This window comes from Pseudopodoces humilis, chromosome 2 (genome assembly GCF_049639895.1).
Source record: "Pseudopodoces humilis isolate 2021_Gansu_Grassland_sample_001 chromosome 2, ASM4963989v1, whole genome shotgun sequence".
NCBI lineage: Eukaryota > Metazoa > Chordata > Aves > Passeriformes > Paridae > Pseudopodoces > Pseudopodoces humilis.
The window spans coordinates 956,935-980,927 of record NC_142201.1 but is presented as its reverse complement, the minus strand read 5'-3'; the positions used below and the strand labels follow the sequence as shown (position 1 = coordinate 980,927).

The 23,993-nt window shown below is 50.2% G+C and overlaps 1 protein-coding gene across 1 annotated transcript; it reads left to right on the top strand.

Annotated features, from left to right (window-relative positions):
• The first annotated feature begins 34 nt into the window (after positions 1-34).
• Positions 35-23,597, top strand: LOC102109787 (trifunctional purine biosynthetic protein adenosine-3-like). Its single transcript, XM_088068146.1, has 22 exons — positions 35-48; positions 2,069-2,233; positions 2,984-3,079; positions 3,448-3,622; positions 5,047-5,158; positions 5,609-5,668; positions 6,457-6,582; positions 7,094-7,181; positions 7,973-8,058; positions 8,499-8,667; positions 11,623-11,854; positions 11,962-12,056; positions 12,929-13,038; positions 14,723-14,921; positions 15,725-15,973; positions 16,557-16,706; positions 17,692-17,898; positions 18,669-18,803; positions 19,092-19,222; positions 20,740-20,881; positions 21,710-21,825; positions 23,319-23,597. The coding sequence occupies exons 2-22, from the start codon at positions 2,089-2,091 to the stop codon at positions 23,595-23,597; spliced, it is 3,102 nt and encodes a 1,033-aa protein (XP_087924272.1). The 5' UTR covers positions 35-48; positions 2,069-2,088.
• The last annotated feature ends 396 nt before the right edge of the window (positions 23,598-23,993 follow it).

Genomic DNA, 23,993 nt, shown 5'->3' with positions numbered 1-23,993 from the left:
GGAGGACTCCTTAGCCTTTTGTGCGGGCCAGCAGCAGGGTCTGTCACGGTAAGGGAAATGAATTCCAGCGGGACATTGTTCTCCACAGCCTTTCTTCCAGCAGCAAGTGCCCTTGCAGCTCTCTTTTGCTCCAGCATGCTCTGTCCCTCTCTCCAGCCTTCCCTCCTGGACCAACTCACTAAATTTCCTCTCTTCCAGCATGCTTTAGCTTGGCTTTGCAAAAAACATCCTTAGTGCCCTCACTGTGAGGTGGAATGGAAAAGTGAATTTTTCCAAAGGGCTGGAGGCACTGCTCGCTTTCACTCTCTCCCCAGTTTGGAACTTTAATTCATTCTGCTTTAGAAAACTTCAAGAAATTGTGAGATTATTGGTGGGGGAGTGGGGTGTGTGGAGTGTGGAATTGCTTTAAAAAACACTTTCCTTTTCATTGGGAACTGTTGTACCACTCTGGAGCCTGGCAGAGAACGTTGGTGCCTTTGTTAGAGGCAGAGCAGTTTAACTCCTCTGCACACTCACAGCCACTTCCAGCCATTATTGCTCAGGCAGTGACAAAAGGAAGGACAAAGCCTGACACTGGACTGCTACCCAACACAAAGGCTAAGAAAAGACTTTTGCAAGGAAATCAGTCCATCCCTGGCAGAGCATTGAGCACTTTGTGTTTGTGCACCTAGAGCACAACAGCTAAAAGTGAAAATCAAATAACCCTCAAAACTCTGCAGTTCCCAGGGCCGGGCTGTGAGAATTCCTGACATTGTCCTTGGGCAACTCAGGAGCCATGAAATAGAGTTAAATTGGATTTTGTAGCGAGTTAAGGCAGTGTGATCCTGTCTCAGGAGCTCCAGGCACCATCCCTGGTGTATCACAGTTCTGTGAACATCTTGCCTGCAATATTCTCCCTCAATGTCACAGTTCAGCTCCCGTTTGCCTTTGTGCAGTGAATTAAACCCAGGGGTTGTGATTCTTGGGGAGAAGGCAGCAGCACTTGCTGCTGTCCGTGGTATCTTTAATTTATGATCTCTCTCCTGGGTAAGGACTGGCTCCTCCATCAGCACCTCCCTTAAAGGTCACGTTCTGGGCTGCATTTTTCTCTCTGACATTTGTCCACATGCAGCACATAGGGAGAAATTAGGTTTTGCAGATGTGACCTATGATAACACTTCTGAAACAAATCAAAACTAATCTGCCACAAAATATTGCTGAGGAACGGCTGGAAATGTCAGTGAGATGAACAGTTCTCTTTTATTGAATGTGCTGCTCTGCTGAAGTGTCCTCCTAGCAATTGTCAGGGGATAAATTCTGTCCTGAAATCTGCCTTTGCCATTTACTGCTGAGAATGTTTGCGCTCTTAAAAGCTCCTAGACTCACCACTAAATATAAATATATTTTTATATTTATATAAATATATTATTTATTTTTTTATTATTTAAATATTAAATATATTTAATATTTAAAAATATTAAATAGATTTAATAATATATTATTGGATATATTTAATAATATATTATTAAATATATTTAATAAATATATTTCAGACTGAAATATATTTATTAAATATGAAAAGCAGCTGAACAATAACATTTTTATTTCTGTATATTTACTTGTTATGTATTTATTCATTATATAGTTATTCAGTGCTTAGTTCTGTCTTATATATTTTTAATTTGTTTATTATATATATATTTCTTTATATTTGTTTAGAAATAAATGCATTATATAACATAGAAAATATATAAAAATATCTATTTTAGAGCATTTGTATGACACTTTTAATCCTGTCCTGTGTAGTTGTGCAAAGGACCTGATGAGACCTACTCAAGGCAGGATTATTTCATATCTGTGGGTGCTTAAGAGATGAAATCTTGACTCTGCTGGAACGAGTGGGGACAATTCCCAGTGGATTCTTTGTCTGTACTTAAACCAGGTGTGACCCACGTGTCCATCCAGTGGCACTGCTGGCACAGCACCGTATCCCAGAGCCAAGGAGCACCTTTCTGACACAAACTGGGTTAACATGACCCAAACCTGCAGCAGTGGGGTGGAATTGCTCTGTCCTTGCTGATTTTGCCAGGTCAGTGGTGCTCCAGGGCCATGGCTGAGCGGGTGCTGGTGATCGGCAGCGGAGGCAGGGAACACGCCCTGGCCTGGAAGTTGGCCCAGTCCCCGCAGGTCAAACACGTGTTTGTGGCTCCAGGAAATGCAGGGACAGCTGACAACGGAAAAATCTCCAATTCAGGTAAAAAGGGGGGAATAAAATCCCACTCCTTGCTGTCAGCACCGCAGCAACTGAGACAAACCAACAGGGGAGGTACCGGTGGCTTATCTTTTACTGGTGCCACAAATGACTGGAGGCACAGATTTCTTCTTCATTTTGTGTTTTGTTCCTGAATTTCAGAGCTGCCTCCTAAAACACCCTGCTCTGTTTAGTTTTAGCCTTGCTGCTTAAGCTAGTGAGGCTTATATGAGACTGTATTTCTACACCTCATCTCTTCCACTTTTGTGCTTGAATTCAGTGACCAATTCCAGTGAAACTTAACCCAGGAAGAGAGGGCTCAAAGTTCTTCATTCTGAATAGAAACACCTCTGTGTCTGCCCAGGCTGCTCAGAGAAATTTAGCTGCATCAACCAATGCTTTCAGTAAATCTTTACTCAGCTGTTGAAATTGAGTTTCTTCCTGAACCTTAAGTTTTATTTTTCAAAGTTGCTATGGTTGTTATAAGCAGCTTTTAAAATGCATCTTGATTGCACATGGCAAATAAATTAGATTCAATCAGTTAGCAAATGTGTATTAAAACCAGTAGTGCAAACTGGAGTTGTTCCCAGTTCCTTTTGGACTCTGCTGTTATTACATTGATATTTCACTTTGCCCTTCATGGGCTGTTTCATTATTTTAATCACCCTTTTAGGGGGATGGGAAAAAGACATTCTCTTCTTCTGTCTCTTACTCAGGCTTCACAGTCACCAGTTAATTCTTTTTCCTTTTCAGCTGTATTAGTGAGCAATCACACTATTGTTACCCAGTTCTGCAAAGATCATAACATTGGGCTTGTGTTAGCTGGCCCAGAAGCTCTTTTGGCAGCTGGTAAGTTCATAAAATATTTAAATAAACCTAAGTTGACAGAAAAATATCTTGATGACATGATAATATTATAATATAATAAATGAACATCATAGAATAATATCAAATCATATCATTAGGTCGACAGAAAAAAACCAGCACCTTGAATTCTGCTTTAAAATGGGGGGGTAACTGTGGGAGTGCTCAGTAACCCCAAGAGCTGAAGAGGCTCGGAAGGACAGGCTGAGGAGGGCCAGGGGATGTTCAGAACCTCCTTTGGAGGGTGAATAAATGATCTGAGACAAAGGAAAGCGTAACTGCTGGGAATTTCCTTCTGCCACACGGGCTCCATGTCCCCAGAGAGCCCCCTGGGTGCTGTTTCTGTGGCTCAGGGATTGTGGATGACCTGAGGGCAGCAGGAGTTCGGTGCTTTGGGCCCTGTGCCAGGGCAGCCCAGCTGGCCTCCAGCAGCAGCTCCAGCAAAGCCTTCCTGGAGCGGCACGGGATCCCCACGGCGCGCTGGAAAGCCTTCAGCAACCCCCAGGAGGCCTGCAGGTTCATCACCAGGTAAATGTGCTGCCATGGGGCTCCTCTGCACTCACCTGGGCCCGTGGCCTTCACTGGGGGCTTGGGAACCCCTCAGCTCTCCTTCTTCCCCAGCAGGAGCTGAATTCATGAGCTCTGCAATTAGAGACGGGTGATGGAGGGGCAGGAGTGGAGCTGCTGGAGCCTCTCTGCTCTGGAGCCAGCCTGGGAGAGCTGGGGGTGCTCAGCTGGACAGGAGAAGCTCCAGGGAGAGCTCAGAGCCCCTTGCAGGGCCTGAGGGGGCTCCAGGAGAGCTGGAGAGGGACTGGGGCCAAGGGCTGCAGGGCCAGGAGCCAGGGAATGGCTTCAGAGTAGGATTTGATGGGATCTTGGGCAGGAATTGTTCCCTGGCAGGGTGGGCAGGGGCTGGGATGGAATTGCCAGAGCAGCTGGGGCTGCCCCTGGATCCCTGGCAGTGCCCAAGGCCAGGCTGGACATTGGGAGCTCCTGGGACAGTGGGAGCTGTCCCTGCCATGGCTGGGGCGCTCTGGGTGGGCTCTGAGGTCCTTCCCAACCCAACTTTTTTATGATTCCACAATTCTGGGAACTGCAGCAGGTTGATTTTTCTCTTCTCAGGCCCCAGCTTTTCTTCTTTTCCATCTGCTCCTTCAGTACACTCAATAAGCCATTTATAAGACAAAAAATTGTAATGGAGAAAAGTATTTCAACAAATCTTTCTCTTAGTTAAGGCTAAGAATCATTTCTTGCCAGACAGATACCAGCAAAATGCTCTCTGAGGATGATTTGAAATGTTCTGGCCAAATATCCATAACTGAAGAACAACAGTTTCATTTCTTTGCCTGTGGGTTTTGTTCCCAGACTCCTTGTCCTTGCTGGCAAGTGCTCCATGTGGGATAAACTCATGGAACCTGTGGGTTTGTTTTTTTTTAACAAAACCAACCTTTTCACTGGTTTTGCTCTGTAAGAACTCCCAGTTGATGTTGTTGCCACACAGAGACAAGGCCAACCCCTTCTCTGTCAGCAAGGGCAAGGCTCCAAAGGGAAAACTGTCCCAGGTGTGCACGGTGAGATGGGGAGAAAGGCAGCCTGGTGGGAGCCTGGTGGTACAAACTGCGGGGCTGAGGTTTAACCTGATAGAAATCTCAGTGTGGAAAGGTGTTCTTTTGGGAAACAGGAAATTTGTGTGCAAAACCAGCCCTCCAAAACCCTTTTATTTGGCTGTTCACAAGCCAGAGAGTGACTGGGTAAGGTTAAAACACATTAATTAACAGGGTGATGCTTTTTTTTTCTTTTTAATTTCTGGATTTAGTTTGTATTTCAGAGTAAGTGGAGAAATTCTGGAGCTACAGTGGGACTGTGGGGAGCATCCAGGAGCAATGTGGTGATTTCCCTGGAGTCCCTGGATGCAGCAGGGATGTCTGACCCCTGCTCTGCTCCCCTTACAGCACAGACTTCCCTGCACGGGTGGTGCGGGCACGGCGTCCAGCGGCCAGGAAAGAAGTGACCATTGCAGCCAGCAAGGAGGAGGCCTGCAGAGCTGTCCAGGAGATTATGCAGGTGGATAAATGCTTAATTCACCCCTGCCAGTCCAAGTCTTGGTGCTCTGTACTCTGGGAGTTTGTAATTCCAGATACAGGAGGCAAGTATTTTTGGGAGAAACTTGTTTGATCGATTCCATTTTTCCTGGGTCTCCTCAGATTCCTCCTGTGTGCCCCAGGCAGGGCTGGGAGCTTTTGTGACTGAACTTCTGCTCCAGCCTCCAGTCCCACTTCTCTGCCCCTCCAAATTGTAATTTTTGACTTGTCTCCCAGGCTTGATAAGGAGTATCCAGTGTTGCCTCCTTATATCCAAATGGAATTCCATTGGCTTTCTCCACTGGCATTCAAGCAAGCTGGCACTTCTCCTGTACATTGTTGTTTTTTTTGTTAAAAGAGCATGAAGAGAGGATTTAGGCAGTGGATTCATGTCTGCTCACTGGGGATTCCTTGTGGTTTTTTTCTTTTACAGGACAGAATGTTTGGAGAAATGGTTGTTATTGAAGAACTGCTTCAAGGGGAAGAACTTTCTGTAGGTGATTGATGGGGTGATGTTGTGCTTTTACTGTTTGGCATTATTGCTGTGCTTCTGCATAAACACCCAAGTTTATAATTTCAAATTTCAATTTTTTTTTTTGTTTTTTATTTGCACTTTGAGATGGGTATATATTGCATATATATAACATGCAATCTAAGCCCTGTGTCATGCTAACCAATGCATGTTGTCAGCAGATTTTTCTTTTACATTAACAATGACATAGCAATGACCCAAAACATGTTTTTATGTACTTTGCCTTGGTAATTTTTGTTACATTCCTAACTCTATGCTAATATAAAGTGCCTCTTTTAGGCTGTTCACATGACAGAGGCCAGGCATGTGTCCATGTGACTCAAAATCTGATTTATCAAAAGGGAATTGTAATGAGAGCCACCATTTCTCTTGGTAATTTAAACATGAGTAAGAAACAACAAACCCTTCATGTCAATGGGCTTGTAGCAGAATAAATGGATCCTATGGGATTTTGAGAAATTCTTTACTCAGAGGGTGGGCAGGGGCTGGGATGGAATTGCCAGAGCAGCTGGGGCTGCCCCTGGATCCCTGGCAGTGCCCAAGGCCAGGCTGGACATCGGGAGCTCCTGGGACAGTGGGAGGGGTGGCACTGGGTGGGATTTAACACCCCTTGCAGTCAGGACTTCTGCAATTTCTCCATTTCCCAGCAGAACCGTGGCTCAGCCTGTGCCCAGCAGCGCTGTCCCTTGGCTGTGGCTGTCGTGGCCGCTGTGGCCGCTGTCAGCGCTGTGCCCGTGTCTGTCCCGCAGTGCTCCTGTTTCACCGACGGTGTCACCGTGGCCTCCGTGCCCCCGGCTCAGCCCCACAAGCGGCTGCTGGAGGGGGAGCAGGGTCCCAGCACGGCGGGGATGGGAGCCTATTGCCCCGTGCCTCAGGTACAGCTCCTGCCCCAGCCCCTGCCCAGCACATCCTGCTGCCTTCTGGAGAGCATCCAACCTCAACAGCCCTTCCTTGGGGTTTAATTCTCTGCAGGAGCCTCTCTTTGACCTCTTCTGTTGTTCCTAAACTTTGTGTTTAAACTTTGTGTTTCCCACGTCTGAAATCCCTGCACAGTTCTGGGTGTCCAGGACCTCTGTGCCCTGCACATAACCTGGGGGGGCCTTGCTGGTTCCTAAAGCACTGCTCCAACCCATGATCAGTGTGGGTTTCTCCAAGCACAGAAACTCTGACTGTGCTCAGCCCAGGCTGCCAGTCCCAAACCTCCTTCAGAACCACCTCTGGAGGCAGAGGAGTGAAATTTCCACCCTTCAGACAGCAGCAGCCCAAGGGATGGAGCAGGGGCTGGGGTGGGACAGCAGCAAACAGCTCAGGAATCTCCTCATCCCCATCCTTCCAGCAGGGCCAGCAGATGCCATCACTGCCTCAGTGCCTTTGTTTGGTTGTCAGGTTCCAGAAGCTCTTCTAGATCAAATCAGGGGTGCAGTCCTCCAGCACGTCGTGGACAGCTTGAGACAAGAAGGAGCAGCCTATGTAGGTGAGTGAGCACCTGAAAACCGAGGTAAGCCCCTGTCCAGGTCATTTCCATTGTCAGAGGCTGCTCCTGAATTTGTTTAAAAAAAACAATTTTTTTTTGTTTAAAAATTATGGTGTTTGTTTAAAAAAACCCCAGCAGCAGCTCATTTTTCATGCAGTGTTAAGCCTCATTCACTCAGTTCACAGCTTTTTGTTTGGGAGAGAACTTTGGCCTTTTCTCCTTAAAACACCATGATTTTATGAAATATTTTTAAATAAAACAGATTGATTTGCAGTTCAGGGCAGAGCATATATTTCAGTCCTGTTCTACTGCTCCCTCTTAGACACAACAATGTCCATTTTCTCCAGATCCTTATCCAGAGGCTGTTTTGGAAAAGGCAGGTGGTGCCCAGAGGTGTCAGTGCCAAGGGCTGCTGTTGGCACTAAGAGATCTCAGACCTCTAAAGAGTTGGGGTCCCACCCACATCTTCAGTTTCTGCTTTTTGGGGCCTTTTTTACAATGCTGAGTAAGAGTGGAGTGGGAGTTGAGTAAGAATGGAGCTGGAGAACCTTTGCTTTGTAGGGTTTAAAATGTGGTGCCCTGTTCCTCAGGTGGCTGCTTGTCACTTTTATGGATGTTTGGGAATTATTTTGACTTGCACCTAAGTGCTTGCAGAACTCTCACTCCTAACGCCTTCTGATTTGCAGAAATGAGTCCCACACCCCAAAATTCTCTGTTTCATTTAAAGGAGCTCTTGAAAGAAAGAAAGAAAAGTTTAAGTTCATTTGCTTGGCTGTGCTCTTTGTGTCCAGGTGTGCTGCAAACAGGTTTGATGCTGACCAAAGAGGGGGTGAAGATTTTAAACTTTAAATGCCAGTTTGGGGACCCCCAGTGTCAGGTGAGTGAAACGCACTGGAAAATTAAAGATTCTCCATTCTTTCCCCTCTTACTTGTTGTAGTTTATTTCTAGGGGAAGATCTGGATGTGAACATCTTAGACAATGTCTGAGGTAACTGAAAATTTTGTCTGGTCAGCTCCTGTGAATTATTAGGTAAAGGATTTAAATTAAAACACAGTTCCTCAGATTTTGTTTTTCAGGATAGAAGCAGAGCAGGAGGGACCTAAATTCATATTCCTTCTACATAAGCTCACACCTTGTGTTTCTAAATTTATGACTGGTACAAAAGATGCTGCAAATTACATGCTCACTCTGAGTTTCCAAATCTATTGGCTTGGCACACACAGATTTTATTCCATCAGCTGAATTTTCCCTAAGGTGAATTTCAGCAAGGCAGCAAAATAAAAAATAACTTCCATCACTCTGAAAACTTTCTACAGGTAATTCTTCCTCTGCTTAAAAATGATTTTTATGAAGTGATTCAAGCAACAATTGATGGCAAACTCTGCAGCTGCATGCCAGCCTGGTGGGAGGACAGAACTGCTGTGTGTGTGGTCATGGCCAGCCCAGGATACCCAGGAGACTCTGAAAAAGGCATGGAGGTCACAGGTAACTCTGGGAGCTTGCTCATTATTTAATTACTTCCTCACAGGGCTCTGGACAAAGTGAGAACTGGGATATTCTGCATTCATATCAATGAATATGAATGTTGTTCAATATGAACTTAGATATTAGAGATAGGTATTCAATATTCATATAGATATTATATATATATATTAGATATAGATGTTCAGTATTTGTTTGGATATTAGATATAGATATTCAATATCCATACAGATATTAGTTACAGATGTTCTATATTTGCATAGGTATCCAATATCTATATATATGTTAGATTAAAATATTCAATATTCATATGAATATTTGATATCAATATTCAATCTTCATACAGATATTAGAAATATATCTTCAATATCCATATAGATGTTCAATATAGATATTCAACATTTATACAGGCATTCAATATGCATTTAGCTGTCAATACCATTTGGATATTGGATATAAATATTTAATATTCATACAGGCATTCAATATTCATTTAGATTCCAATACCATTTGGATATTGGTTATAGGTATTCAATATTCATATTCATTTAGCTGTCAGTACCATTTGAATATTTTATATCTATATTCAATTTTCATATAGATATTAGAAATATATCTTCAATATCCATACAGGTGTTCAATATCGATATTCAACATTCATACAGGCATTCAATATTCACTTAAATTCCAATACCATTTGGATATTGGTTATAGGTATTCAGGATTCATAGAGGCATTCAATATTAATTTAGCTGTCAATACCATTTGGATATTGGATATTGACATTGAGGATTCATACGGGCATTCAATATTCATTTCCCCTGTTCCAGTGCTCCTGGTTCAGGCTCTCATGAAGATGTTTAAGATGTTTAAAAGCAGAGGGAACCATTGCAGAACCGTTTCCTTCCTGCTCTCCTGTCCTGCCAGTCCCACCCTCTCCCCTGTCAGCCCATCCCAGCTCCTCAGCCCCTGCCCAGGGCTCCCGAATTTTGGCAGCTCCCTGGGGACCCTCCATGGCCCAGGGACAAGGTCGTGCTCTGGTGCCTGTCCCTGGCAGGGTTTCTCACCCCCTGCTTGTTAATCACAAACAAATCAGTGAAACTAATGGAATTCAATCCATTCTTTTGTTATCTTCCACTTCAGAGTTTCATGGGGTTTATTTGTTTTTATTCTCTTTTCTCATTGAGTCCCACATTTTCAGATGACGCTCCCAGGGATGCCCAGGGTGGGATTGTCTGGGTGTCCAGTGCAGGGCCAGGGCTTGGACTGGATGATCTTTGTGTGTCCTCCCAGCTCAGCATACTCCGTGATTCTCTGATTTTAATGGCTTGACAAACTTTTTATTCTGCAGTATTCCTTAAAACAGGATTCAGAGGGGTTTGATTTCCACTGCAGCAGGGTCAGAGGGAACAATCCCTTGAGCCTGTAGCAAGGAGAAAACTGTGCTTGGTTCTCGTTTTCCCAGGTGATGGCAGCAGTTCCTCCTCTTCCCTTATCCTTCCCTCAAAACAGGAATCTAAAAAACCTCCAAACCTTGAACAGTTTTGCTTCCCTGTGTCAGACCAGCCTGTGTTTGTGGAGCAGCAGTTCCAGTGCTGCAGGGAATTGTGTGGGGTGGGCAGGGTGGAACAGTGGGGGAGTGCTGAGGTAACATCAGCACTGATGCTTTAATGTCAGGGAGATGGAGAATCCAGGCAGGAAATGGCTGTGGATTGTGATTTCCTGCAGGAAAGCCCTGCACAAATTCCCCACAGTTCCCAGAGAGAGCACAACTTTCCTGGGGCAGGGCAGGGATATGTCCTGGGGTGGCTCCTGGATCCCGTATTTCTGTTCCTGTGGGATTTCTTTCTTTACATTTGGGGTGTCCCAGATGTGGGCATGTAGGAGAGCCCAGAGGAGGCTCCAGGATGAGCAGAGGGATGGAGCAGCTCTGCTGGCAGGAAAGGCTGGCCCAGCTGCCATTGTTCAGCCTGGCCAGGAGAAGCTTTGGGCTGAGCTCAGGGTGGCCTTGCAGGGCCTGAAGGAGCCCCAGGAAATATGGAGAGAGACAATTGCCAAGGGCTGCAGGGCCAGGAGCCAGGGAATGGCTGCCAGTGGCAGAGGGCAGGGCTGGATCTTGGGATCTTGGGCAGGAATTGTTCCCTGGCAGGGTGGGCAGGGGCTGGGATGGAATTGCCAGAGCAGCTGGGGCTGCCCCTGGATCCCTGGCAGTGCCCAAGGCCAGGCTGGACATTGGGAGCTCCTGGGACAGTGGGAGGTGGCCCTGCCATGGCAGGGCTGGCACTGGGTGGGCTCTGAGGTCCCTCCAGCCCAAACCAGTCTGGAATTCCATGATGCTTTATTGGATGGCTCAGAAGGGGATCCCTGGGGCCAGTGCACTGGGACACCTTTCACTGATGATGCTGTTTCTCAAGAAAAAGCAAAGGTGAAAACTTGTCTTGTTCTCCCTTGACTGAATAAAGGACTTCAACTTTCATTGTTTTGTCCACAGGAAGTAATGGCTCTGGGAAAGGTCTGGAAAACACATCCTGGAAGGAGCAGCTGAACTGGGAAAGGGGCTCAGCCTGGAGCAAAGGAGGCTCAGGGGGCCCTTGTGGCTCTGCACAAGTCCCTGGCAGGAGGGGACAGCCGGGGGGGTCGGGCTCTGCTGCCCTGTCCCAAGGGAAAGGAGGAGAGGAAATGGCCTCAAATGGCACCAGGAGAGGGGCAGATTGGAGATTGGAAAAGAAAATTTCCCTCACAGAGTGTTCAGGCCTTGGGATGAGCTGCCCAGGGAGGTTTGGAGTCCCTGGGAGTGTCCCAGGGGAGTCTGGATGTGGCCCTTGGGGACAGGGTTTAGGGTGATGCTGTTGCTGGGGGGAACTGGATGGTCCTGAAGGGGTTTTCCAGTCTTGATTCTGAGATGGTCAACAGAGAGTGCAATTCAAAATCCCCAGAGAATTCCCTTTGTTTTTGCAGGGCTTTTGCAAGCCAAGGAGCTGGGGCTGCAGGTGTTCCACGGGGGCACGGCGCTGAAGGACGGCAGGGTGGTGACCAGCGGTGGCAGAGTCCTGTCCATCACTGCTGTCAGGCAGGACCTGATGGAAGCCCTGGGAGAAGCCAACAGGGGCTTGGCCACCATCCACTTCCAGGGGGCCACCTTCAGGAGGGACATCGGGCACCGGGGCCTGCGGCTGCTCCGGCAGCCCCTGTACGTGAGCACAGCCCTGGGACAGGGAGCCCAGCCCAGATGTTCCTTCCTGCCCCTCACATCTGGGCCAGCCCTGCTGCTGCCAGCACGTCCTTCCCTCCCCACAGGGCCCTGGTGTACAAGGACAGACACGTGGGGACTGGAACCAGGGATGTTTGGAGCCGTCTGCCACAAACATCGGCTGTGAGAGGCACCAGGGCAGGTAGGACTGGGAAGAATCTGGGAATTGCCTCAGTATGTTGGTTCTTTTCTCCCTGGGGGGGTGGGCAACGTGGTCATGGCATTGAAACTGAGCTTGGGAAACTGGGCTGGGATCAGCACAAAGAAGGAAAATTAATTTCTTCTCACTGCTCTTACAATTAATTAACAAATGCCTGCCTTGACGTGGAGGTGATTGTGCTTCTTAGGGGTGCAGAATGGAGAGGAATAGAATGGAAATAAAATAAAATAAAATGAAATGAAAAGAAAAGAAAAGAAAAGAAAAGAAAAGAAAAGAAAAGAAAAGAAAAGAAAAGAAAAGAAAAGAAAAGAAAAGAAAAGAAAAGAAAAGAAAAGAAAAGAAAAGAAAAGAAAAGAAAAGAAAAGAAAAGAAAAGAAAAGAAAAGAAAAGAAAAGAAAAGAATAGTTATAGAAAACCTGGAGCAAAGGAGGCTCAGGGGGCCCTTGTGGCTCTGCACAAGTCCCTGGCAGGAGGGGACAGCCGGGGGGGTCGGGCTCTGCTGCCAGGGAACAGGGACAGGAGGAGAGGGAACGGCCTCAGGCTGGGCCAGGGGAGGCTCAGGGTGGACAGCAGCAGGAATTTGCCCATGGAAAGGGAGCTCAGGCCTTGGCAGGGGCTGCCCAGGGAGCTTTGCAGTGCCCATCCCTGGAGGTGCCCAAGGAAGGGCTGGACGTGGCACTCAGGGCTCTGGGCTGGGGACAAGGTGGGCATCGGGCACAGCTGGGACTCCCTGGGCTGGGAGGGCTTTTCCAGCACCTGGGATCCTTTGATAATTTTCAGTTCTTTTCTTGGTGAGAGTTTTGGGTGTTTTTATTTCTCCTAAATCCAATCTGTGCTGTGTTTGTACTCGGCAGGAGGCCGCTCAGAAGGAGGAGGCTTTGCTGCTTTCTTTGACCTGAAGGCATCTGGTTACCATGATCCCATCCTGGTGTCCCAGACCAAGGGCCTTGGGCCCAAACTGCAGGTAATTGGCAGCTCCTCTGCAGCAAAGCTGGTGTCACGTGCCAGGGCTGTTCCAGTGCCACAGCCAGTCCCACCCTCTGCACCCTCCTGAGCTCTTCAAACACTCCTGAGTCCACCAGGGCACCAGGTGGGCACCGAACTTTGGACATTTGTGCAAGGCCTGGGCACGCTTAATTGAGGATGTGGTGAAATGATAATAACCCAAAATTTAACTGAAAACTTGAGGCAATAAAACCCAGAATTTCTGCTGTAAACTGGAGGGTCCTTTAGCTTTTAGGAGGATCTGTGTGGAGGAGGAGCACAGGGAGTTGCTGAAATGAGAACTGGCATTATTATCAACGTAATAAATTGTGTGTAGAGAGGGAGAAGAGGTGCCTCTGTCAGGGGGAAAGGAAGGTTGGAGGAAATAAACATTAAAGAAGCCATGAATTAAAGAATTTTAATAAGCCAAGAACATCCAGGATAGGCTGAGTTAGAAATACATTTATGTAGTGAATTAAGATGAATTGAGCCTGGGATATATTTATGTATTGAATCAGGATAAGTTAACCTGGGCATTTATTTATATATTAAATCAGAAGGTTTTCAGCCATCAGGAGAGTGGAGATCTGAAGCTCCTTTCACTGTCAAGCACAGCAATGTCCCTTGTTTCAAATGGTTTCTGCTTCTAATGCCAGGGTAACAAACAGCAGGAGACTGAGCAGAGTCATCCCAAAGGTCTTTTGCAGTCTCACATCCTCAGACAGCTCTGAGCATGAAAAAGCGATCAGTGCTGGCTCTTGTGAGTCTTTCTTGCAACTGCTGGGCACAGAGACATTCCCAGCTGTGTTTCCAGACTGTTCCCAAGGTTCTTCCTTGGCCAAGGAAAGGTTGGCCTGCCCGGATTGCTGCTGGAGCAGTGGGAGGGAGGTGTCATGCAGCAAAGGCTGTGGGATGCCTGTTTCCATAGCACTCCTAAATCCAGGGAAATCAATCAGGAATCCAAGCCCAGACTTTGTTTGGGTGCTGCTCCCTCACCATTTGGAATCCAGTTGTGTTTATCCAATTTTCCCCTCACCCATCCCTCTGTCCTGGTCTTTTCTGCACAGGTGGAACTGTGTCAGTAAAAGGTACCTCCTTTGAAAATTCATCCACTGATGATCTGAAAGGTCTTTTGCACCCTAAATAATTCTCATTTTATAATTCTGTCTAACCTTTGTCCCATGGCAGCCCTGTGAGCTGAGCAGGATGCTCCAGGGTACCCCTGAGAGCTGGAAATGTTAGCATTTCATAGGAGGCCAGCCCAGGTTGGACACTGGGGCTTGGAGCAGCCTGGGACGGTGGGAAGTGTCCCTGCCCATGGAAGGGGATGGAACTTGGATGGGCTTTAAGGTCCTTCCCAACCCAAACCATTCCATGATTCCCTGGTGATATTCCAAAAAGCAAACAAAAAAGAAATCTCAAAATTTCTAGGTAGCTATGGCTGGAATTCCAATTAATATTAAAAAAAACAAAATAGATTTTTCTTTCTTTTTTTTGTCTGCAAGAAAATGAGCTGTTTTCTCTTTTCTCTCAACTAGGTAATGCACCAGGTTCTGTCCTCCATGCATGTCCTGTAGTGATTCCTTTCAGAGAAAAGGTTTCTGCTGATTTCACTGATTAATAATTGAGTTTTGCCTGTTTCTTGTTCCCACCATGTTTTGCAGGTTGCCCAGGTCTGTAAAAGACACGACACCATCGGGCAGGACCTGGTGGCTCTGTGTGTCAATGAGCTCCTGGCTCAGGGGGCTGAGCCCCTCTTCTTCCTCAGTCACTTGGCCTGTGGCAAACTCGATGCTGAAGTGATGGAAACAATCAAAGAAGGAATAGCTGAGGCTTGCAGGAGTGCAGGATGTGCTTTCCTGGGTATGGACCCTCCTGTCCTCTGAGATTTGAAGGGTCTGAGGTTGAATTTATCACCAGAGAAATAGACCTGGGAGGTGGAGGCACAATGTGGCCCTGGAATTGTTGGTTTCTTTTTGGTGGAAAAACAGTTGGGAATTTGTGCTTCTATTCTTCCTTGTCTGTAACCTGGGTCAGCACAGAAAGATGGGGTTTAGTATTTGTGCACTTGGATCCTTTTTCTTCCTTCTTTATCCCTGAACAAAGGAGAACAGGACTGGAAGCCTCACATTCTTCAATGTTAAAATTTTCATGCCCTCTCCTATACTCAGGGAGGTGCCACGTGAGTACCAGAAATAATAATGACAAAAAAAACCTCCTTTCATGCAGCTTTGTTTTCTTGGACACTTGAGGTGAAGTAACAAACCAAGAAGGATTTAAAATATGTATCTGAATGTTCTTAGGCTGTGTGTCGCTGGATGTGCTGCTGACTTTAGGAAATACCATCAATTTTAAATGGTGTTACAATAATGGCTTTGAGCTGAGGGAGGGGAGGGTTAGGTGGGATCTTGGGCAGGAATTGTTCCCTGGCAGGGTGGGCAGGGGCTGGGATGGAATTGCCAGAGCAGCTGGGGCTGCCCCTGGATCCCTGGCAGTGCCCAAGGCCAGGCTGGACATTGGGAGCTCCTGGGACAGTGGGAGGTGGCCCTGCCATGGCAGGGGGGCTCTGGAGGGGCTCTGGGGTCCCTCCAGCCCAACCCCTCTGGGATTCTGAGAGTCTGAAAGGAGCAGAAGCAGGAGGTGCTGACCCCTCTGTTCCCTGGCAGGTGAGGAGGTGACGGAGGAGGCTCCGTGTCCCTCTGGGCCCTGGGCCCTGGCCGGGTTCGTGGTGGGAGCAGCGGAGCGGGGCCAGAGGCTGCCGGGGCTGCAGCGAGCCGAGGAGGGGGACGTGCTCCTGGGGCTGGGCTCTCCCGGCATCCACGGCCGCGGCTTCGGCGTCGTGAGGAGGATCCTCCTGACGTCCTCCCTGCGCTGCTCCTCCCCAGCCCCGGGCAGCTGCGGGCACGGCACTCTGGGTGTGCCATCCTTCTTCCCATCTGGGGTCACCAGGCTTTGGGGTCGGGTTGATGCCACTGCTCTGCCTCCTTCCCGAGGCCTTCTATGAGAACTGGGAGAGAACCTTGGGAAGCATTCCCAAAAACACCCCACGCCCTTTGAAACAAATTCACTGAATTCAGAATGGAGAATTGAAGGCTCTGGGACACCTCAGAGCCCCTTGCAGGGCCTGAAGGAGCCCCAGGAAAGCTGGAGAGAGACAATTGCCAAGGGCTGCAGGGCCAGGAGCCAGGGAATGGCTGCCAGTGGCAGAGGGCAGGGCTGGATCTTGGGATCTTGGGCAGGAATTGTTCCCTGGCAGGGTGGGCAGGGGCTGGGATGGAATTGCCAGAGCAGCTGGGGCTGCCCCTGGATCCCTGGCAGTGCCCAAGGCCAGGCTGGACATTGGGAGCTCCTGGGACAGTGGGAGGTGTCCCTGCCACGGCAGGGCTGGGAATGGGTGGGATTTGGGGTCCCTCCAGCCCAACCCTTTTGTGATGTTTTGATTCTTAAGCCCCTCCTGAGGTTTTAAACAGAAGGACTGAGTGATGCCATTGTTTGCAGGAGATGTTTTGCTGACCCCAGGGAAAATGTTCAGCCCAGCTCTGCTGCCTGTCCTTCGCTCGGGGCACGTGAAGGGCTGTGCCCCCACGGCTGAGGGGCTCCTGGGGGGCATCTCCAGGCTCCTGCCCGAGCACCTCAGCGCTGTCCTGGGTAAGTGTGGGACAAAACTCAGGCACAGCACAGCCTTGAGCTCCCAGCTTCAGTGTGGAATCCTCAGAAATGGCCCTGCAGAGGGGAACAGCCCCAGGCAGGTGCTTCTCAAGGGGCTGCCAAAACTTCTCCTCTTCCAAGTCATGAGCCCCACAAAGGAAATCCCAGAGGAGATTAAGGGCAGCACAGCTGTAGGACAAAAAAAGGTGTTGGAGAAGATTGTGTGTTCCTCAGGACACCTCTCCAAACAAAACATTTTGACCAAATACTGAGGTTTGGTGGGAGAATAAATTTGCACGATTTGCTACACACACACACACATTTAATGCATTTTTTTGGTTGCTTCCCCACAACACGTGACATCTGTGAGTAGGGCAGAACTTTTTCTGATGAAGCCAAAATTGGGCAAAGAATTCAGAAGTTTGAAATAGTAAAGAAACCATGTTCATGTGAGTGTAAAAATACAGTGGGAATGGGGAGAGGGAAAGAAAGGTGTCTGTGTGTTGGGTTGTATTTCTCTGGAATGAAATTGGAAAGGAAAGAAAGAAATTTCCAAGGCCAGGTTGGACACTGGGGCTTGGAGCACCCTGGGATAGTGGAAGGTGTCCCTGCCATGGCAGAGGATGGATTGAAATGGGCTTTAAGGTCCCCTCAGGGTGGACAGCAGCAGGAATTTGCCCATGGAAAGGGAGCTCAGGCCTTGGCAGGGGCTGCCCAGGGAGCTTTGCAGTGCCCATCCCTGGAGGTGCCCAAGGAAGGGCTGGACGTGGCACTCAGGGCTCTGGGCTGGGGACAAGGTGGGCATCGGGCACAGCTGGGACTCCCTGGGCTGCGAGGGCTTTTCCAGCCCCTGGGATTTTGGGATTCTGTGGCAGTAAAAAGTGGTCTCTTGTGACACATCACTGTCATTGCAGATAGTAAATAGTAAATAATAAATATTAACAAACATTTGCGCTGCCCACACACCAATTTCAATCTTTTCCAGATGCTCTCAGCTGGAAGATCCCTGAAATCTTTTGCTGGCTCTACAAGGAGGGGAACCTCTCTGCAGAGGAGATGGCTCAGAGCTTTCCCTGTGGCATCGGGGCCGTCCTGGTTGTGCAGAAGGAGCTGGCCCAGCATGTTCTCCAGGACATCCAGAGGCAGCAGGAGGCTTGGCTGATTGGGAAGGTGGTTGCCCCTTGTCACACAGGTGAGCAAGTGTCTTCGTGGGACTGAAGAGACTCCCTGTTCCAAAGTCTGTGTAGTTCACACCACTTTCCTGTTGTTTCACTAGGCTGGAGGCTTCTGGACACCCCCACATCTACATTTCGGTATTAAATAAATGAGAAATGAGTTCTTGTTTCAGAGTGGCAGCACCTGGATAACCTCTTCCCCTCCCTGAGGCTTCAGGGAATCCCTGTGCTGATTGTTCAAAAATCTGTGGATATTTCACCACACTCATGGCGATCAACTCCCCTCCTGTCCACCCCTCCCCAGCTCACACAGATCCCTGTAAAGGTTGAGGCCAAGCCACAGCGTTGTACAGCCGTGTGTGGTGATGGTCAGTCTGAATCCTGGTGTGTCACTGACTGACATCCAGCAGGACATGAACCAAAATCCCCCAACAGTTTGGGCAGCCAAAATGTCACCTCAGCTCCATCAGCACCGTGTTTGGTGTCCTTCTGCAACATGAGAGGTGTAAAAAATGGGACAAATCCTTGAGAAGGCCATGCCTGGGCCTTTGTGAGCAACTCTGTGAGCAGGTGACACCAGAGACCAGCACAGCTCCTGGGATCTGGGCTGTTCAAGCTCTGAATCCCTTTGGAGCTCAGTCTCTGCCAGCATAAACTCATTGCTCATACAATTTCTTGACATTGAAACATTACAAATAAACTACAAATAAACTACACCTAAATACAAATAAAAGTCAGTTTAGAAGAAAAGGTAAACTCTAACACTTTCCTCGTGTGTTTGGGGCAGGTTCTCGCATTGCAGTGGAGAATCTTGCAGAGGCCCTGCAGCTGAGCAGCCCCCAGCAGCTGCTGAAGGACAGCACTGCTGACATCCAGCCCAGAAAGAGAAAGGTGAAGGTGGCTGTTCTTGTCTCTGGAGCAGGTGAGCTGTCACTTGTCCTGGCACAGAGAATGTCCTTACACAAGAAAGGCTGGTTCAGCCGTGCCCACCTGGCCTTTCTTTTCAGTGGAAACTCCAGACCCTTCAAACTCCAGGGTTTCACTTTGACTACAAGTCAAGGAGTTGTGTTGCCCTGCTTAAAACCTGAGTTTTATCGGTGCCCCCGCCCTCAGTGCTGTTTGTGGACAGGCAGATCTTTGTCTGAGCAGCCCCTGCCAGGGCCCTGGGTGCTGACATGTCCCCCCACCCTCTGCTCTCTCCCCGCTGGAGGCACGGCGCTGTCTGCGCTCATCGGCTCTGCCCGCGAGCCGGGCAGCTGTGCCCAGCTGGTGCTGGTCATCTCCAACAGACCCGGCGTGGAGGAGCTGCGGAGCGCGGCCCGCGCTGGCATTCCCACCAGGGTAAGGATTCCTTCCCTGCTCCCCTTTATTCCCAGCTGCTGAGCCTGTGGGTGGGCAGGAAATGCTTGCTGAGCCATCGAGGTTTCACTCTGGTGTGAAGCTTTCCCCATGGATCAGTGGCTGGAGCACAGAGCTGGGAGTCCTCACTGGGCTCTCTGAGCTTTGCCCAGCTGGCAGTGAGTGCTCCATCCCAGGGAAGGGATTTAAATGGATGATTTGGGTCTGGGATTGCAGCCCATGAGCCTCAAGCTTTGGCTGAAATCATTCAAACTTCAGGTTCTGCAGAGCATGGAAAGGTGTTGTCTCCTGGGCTGATCCCTCCTTAAAATCACAGAATCCCAGACTGGCTTGGCTCGGGAAGGACCTCAAATCCCACCCATTCCCAGCCCTGCCATGGCAGGGACACCTCCCACTGTCCCAGGAGCTCCCAATGTCCAGCCTGGCCTTGGGCACTGCCAGGGATCCAGGGGCAGCCCCAGCTGCTCTGGCAATTCCATCCCAGCCCCTGCCCACCCTGCCAGGGAACAATTCCTGCCCAAGATCCCAAGATCCAGCCCTGCCCTCTGCCACTGGCAGCCATTCCCTGGCTCCTGGCCCTGCAGCCCTTGGCCCCAGTCCCTCTCCAGCTCTCCTGGAGCCCCTTCAGGCCCTGCAAGGGGCTCTGAGCTCTCCCTGGAGCTTCTCCTCTCCAGGATAAAAACCTGTGTCTCACATTGTGCCCAGTCCCTTTCAGTGGCACCATACAAGTTTTCTCCTGCCTGTGGGCCACAAAGCAGCTCTTTGGGACAGGAATTTGTTCTGGTTTGTTCCACAAAAACCCCTGGCAAGGACCATCAGCATTGTCTGAGAACATTCCATGACCTAGGATGTCAAACGCAGGAACTCCCCCTTCTGACATCAAGTGGGTTTGAGCAGTTGTTTTTACAGCTGTGCACAGATAGAAATAAACTCTGCTAGAGGCTGTCCCTGCATGGAAGGGGTTCAGCAGTTCCTTCAGCTCCTGAGTTGGATTCATGTGACACTTTTCTGACTCATCTCTAAAGAAAAAATGATATCAAAATTCACTTACATTTTCACAGGCAAGAGCAAAAAGGTTTTTTTTTGTGAGCCACTTATTTGAAGGTCAGGAGAGTCAGGGATCAGCACTCACCTGGGGGGCTGAATATGGGAAGTGGGGTAGAAATAAAGGATCTCCTCCTCCCCTTTCCCAGAGGGTCTGGCCAATTGACTCCACCACCTCCCTGGGCAACTCATTCCACTGCCTGACCACTCTTAAAAGGGAAAAAAATTGTTTCTAATCTCCAATCTGAACCTCTCCTGGTGCAATTTAGGGCCATTTCCTCTCACCCTTTAATTTGGGACATGGCAGAAAAGACTGACCCCACCTCACTGCACCCTCTCAAATCATGGAGTACCCTGCTTGTAATCCAGTTTGTTCCTCTGTTGCCCAAGCAGCTGCTCTCAATCCCTCTGAGCTGTTTCCTTGATGAGGCTTTTGTTGTGTTTCACTACCCCAGGTGATCGATCACAAATTGTACGGGAGTCGCTCGGAATTCGACAGCACCATTGACCGAGTCCTGGAGGAATTCTCTGTGGAGCTGATCTGTCTGTCAGGATTCATGAGAGTTCTGTCCAGCCCTTTTCTCCGGAAATGGAAAGGCAAGAAATTAAATGTAAAAGAGAAACTAAAGCAGGGGTGGTTGGTCTCACCAGGATTCCACTGTCAGAGTTCCTCGTCCTTTGTTTAAATCCCTGAGCCCTGCTGGCACTGCTGGAATTCCAGCAGGTGCTGCCCTGTGCTTCCCTCTGGCACTGGGGCTGTGTTGGGATTCTGTTTCCATTCCCTCTGGCACTGGGGCTGTGTTGGGATTCTGTTTCCATTCCCTCTGGCACTGGGGCTGTGTTGGGATTCTGTTTCCATTCCCTCTGGCACTGGGGCTGTGTTGGGATTCTGTTTCCATTCCCTCTGGCACTGGGGCTGTGTTGAGATTCTGGCTGAGGATTGCCAGAGGAACCCCTCGTGCTGCCACAGCAATGGGGGTGTGGGGTGGGTCTTTGCCTTCCCAAGGAAGGAGTTTGATCCCATCCTTTGCCAGGGAATTGTGCTGAACTCAGCCCCTGCAGAGAAAAAGGGGAGAAAGATGGATTTCTCAATTCCCAGGAGGGATTTCTCCCTCCCGTGGTGCCCTGCATCCCTGACACAGCTCTGTGTGTGCCCCAGGTGAGGGAGGGGTGAGCAGTGGGTTAATAAAGGGGGAGCAGTGACTTAGTGCCAGCTCCTGAGCTCAGGAGTTACTCACTGGTAACCTGGACAGGCTCCTTTGGGAATGTTCCTGCACCCGTGCTCCTGGAAGAGCAGAATTCCCTCAGATCAGAGCAGCGCTGCTCACGCTTTGGACTGCTGATCATACATCGTTTTATTTTTAAGGAAATTCAGTTCAAATTATCTTTTTTTTTTTTTTTTTTTTTTCCTTCTCTCACACACAGGGAAAATTTTGAATGCTTCTCCATCACTTTTTCCACTCGTCAAGGATGGAAATGCCCATCAGGAGCCCCTGGAAAGTGGATTAAAAGTTGCAGGCTGCACTGTGCATTTTGTCCTGGTGAGTGGCCTCAGAACTGGGAAGTTAGGAAAATTTGGAAGTTAGGAATTTGCTTTTTTCTTTTCTTTCTGGGGGCAGAAACAGGCAGAGGTAACAGGAATGTGTGGGAACCTTGGGATTGTTACCAGTAAAAACCAGAACGATTTGGGGTTGCTTGAAGTCCTGTCTTCTTCCCTTACAATTTGGGGTGGGGCTTTTCCATTTCTCCTCCTCCCAGAGTGTGCCAGTGATGCCTGAGAGGCTCCTGGAGCAAAGTTAAAGGAATAAAGTCAGGATTTATTAAAAGGCCTTCCAAGGATGCACATTGGGCAGTGCAAGAGCCCGGCTGTGGCTACAGCCAAGATGGGCCCGGGTCAGGAGTTTCACACTTTGATAAGTTCTGGTCCATTTCCACATTGGGTTCATTGTGCAATTCCAGTCTCAGGTGATGCAGCCCCATCCTCCCAGATTCTCTCCTCAATTCCCTGCTGGCTGCAGTTTTTGGGCCCGGAGCTGCAGCGGTGCCCTTGGTTGTGGGGCTGGGAAAGGATTGTTGTGTGTGCCTGGGCTGTGAGGAGAACTGGCTGACACTTCGTGTGGAGTTCAGCCACACTCTAAGGCAGTGCCGAACCTGGAAATATGAAAGCCGAGTCTCTCCCGCTGCAGCCCTGCGGCGCCAGGGCTGCCCCTCACGGCACCGGGGCTGCCCCTCACGGTGACAGGGCTGCCCCTCACGGCACCGGGGCTGCCCCTCACGGCGCCAGGGCTGCCCCTCACGGCACCGGAGCTGCCCCTCACGGCACCGGGGCTGCCCCTCACGGTGACAGGGCTGCCCCTCACGGTGACAGGGCTGCCCCTCACGGCACCGGGGCTGCCCCTCACGGCACCAGGGCTGCCCCTCACGGTGACAGGGCTGCCCCTCACGGCACCGGAGCTGCCCCTCACGGTGACAGGGCTGCCCCTCACGGCACCGGAGCTGCCCCTCACGGCACCGGAGCTGCCCCTCACAGCACCGGGGCTGCCCCTCACGGTGACAGGGCTGCCCCTCACGGCACCGGGGCTGCCCTTCACGGCACCGGGGCTGCCCTTCACGGCACCGGGGCTGCCCCTCACGGTGACAGGGCTGCCCCTCACGGCACCGGGGCTGCCCCTCCCGGCACCGGGGCTGCCCCTCACGGCACCGGGGCTGCCCCTCACGGCGCCAGGGCTGCCCCTCACGGTGACAGGGCTGCCCCTCACGGCACCGGAGCTGCCCCTCACGGCGCCAGGGCTGCCCTTCACGGCACCGGGGCTGCCCCTCACGGCACCGGGGCTGCCCCTCACGGCACCAGGGCTGCCCCTCACGGTGACAGGGCTGCCCCTCACGGTGACAGGGCTGCCCCTCACGGTGACAGGGCTGCCCCTCACGACACCGGAGCTGCCCCTCACAGCACCGGGGCTGCCCCTCCCGCACAGCCCGAGCCCTGCGCTTCACCTCAGCCCTTCCCCAGCCTCTCGAGCGCTCTGCCCCGCAGGAGGAGCCGAGTGCCGGGGCCGCGATCCGCCGGGAGCCGCTGCCGGGGGAGGCGGGGGCCGCGCTGCGAGAGCGGCTGCGGGAGGCCGAGCTCCGGGCCTTCCCCCCGGCCCTGCAGCTCGTGGCCAGCGGCGCCGCCTGGCTGGGAGCCCATGGAAGAACCTGCTGGAGGCGGGGGAGCCACAGGCTGAGCCCTGAGGAGGAGCAGCAGGGACACGGAGCGTCCTCTCCCGCCGCTGCGGAGCCTCAGGAACAGCGGGGGCTGTGGGCAGATCCTTGAAGGGGCTCTGCTCGTTTTCCCTCCCCTTCCCTTCTCCGTCTGCTTCTCTTGGGTGTCTCGGTATCCCAAGTTTTCGTTCCCTGCCTCTTCCCTGAGCTCACAGCTTTCATTGCACCCCCTTGGAAAATCCATGGTGGGAGCCAGGTTGGCTTTTCAGCTTTGGAATTGCTTTGTTCTGTTTTTAAACCTGTAAAGGAGAAAATGTGCTACATGGATGGGGCTGTAAAACTGATCTGATGCTTCCAAGGGGAATTCATCCTTCCAAGGGATCCATTTCTGTGGCAGAGCAGTGGGAGTTTCCCAAAGAAACCCCAAACATAACCTGCTGCTGCAAGAGTGGGACAACAAAGTCATGGAGCAGCTGGAGCCTGTCCAGAGGTGCCACAGAGCTGCTCC

Excerpts from the sequence above, each read along its gene's own strand:
- LOC102109787 (XM_088068146.1), top strand. The coding sequence starts at position 2,089 with ATGGCTGAGCGGGTGCTGGTGATCGGCAGCGGAGGCAGGGAACACGCC. Across the intron at positions 5,669-6,456 it reads TTCAAGGGGAAGAACTTTCT|TGCTCCTGTTTCACCGACGG; the intron begins GTAGGTGATTGA and ends TCTGTCCCGCAG. Across the intron at positions 18,804-19,091 it reads TGTTCTTGTCTCTGGAGCAG|GCACGGCGCTGTCTGCGCTC; the intron begins GTGAGCTGTCAC and ends TCCCCGCTGGAG.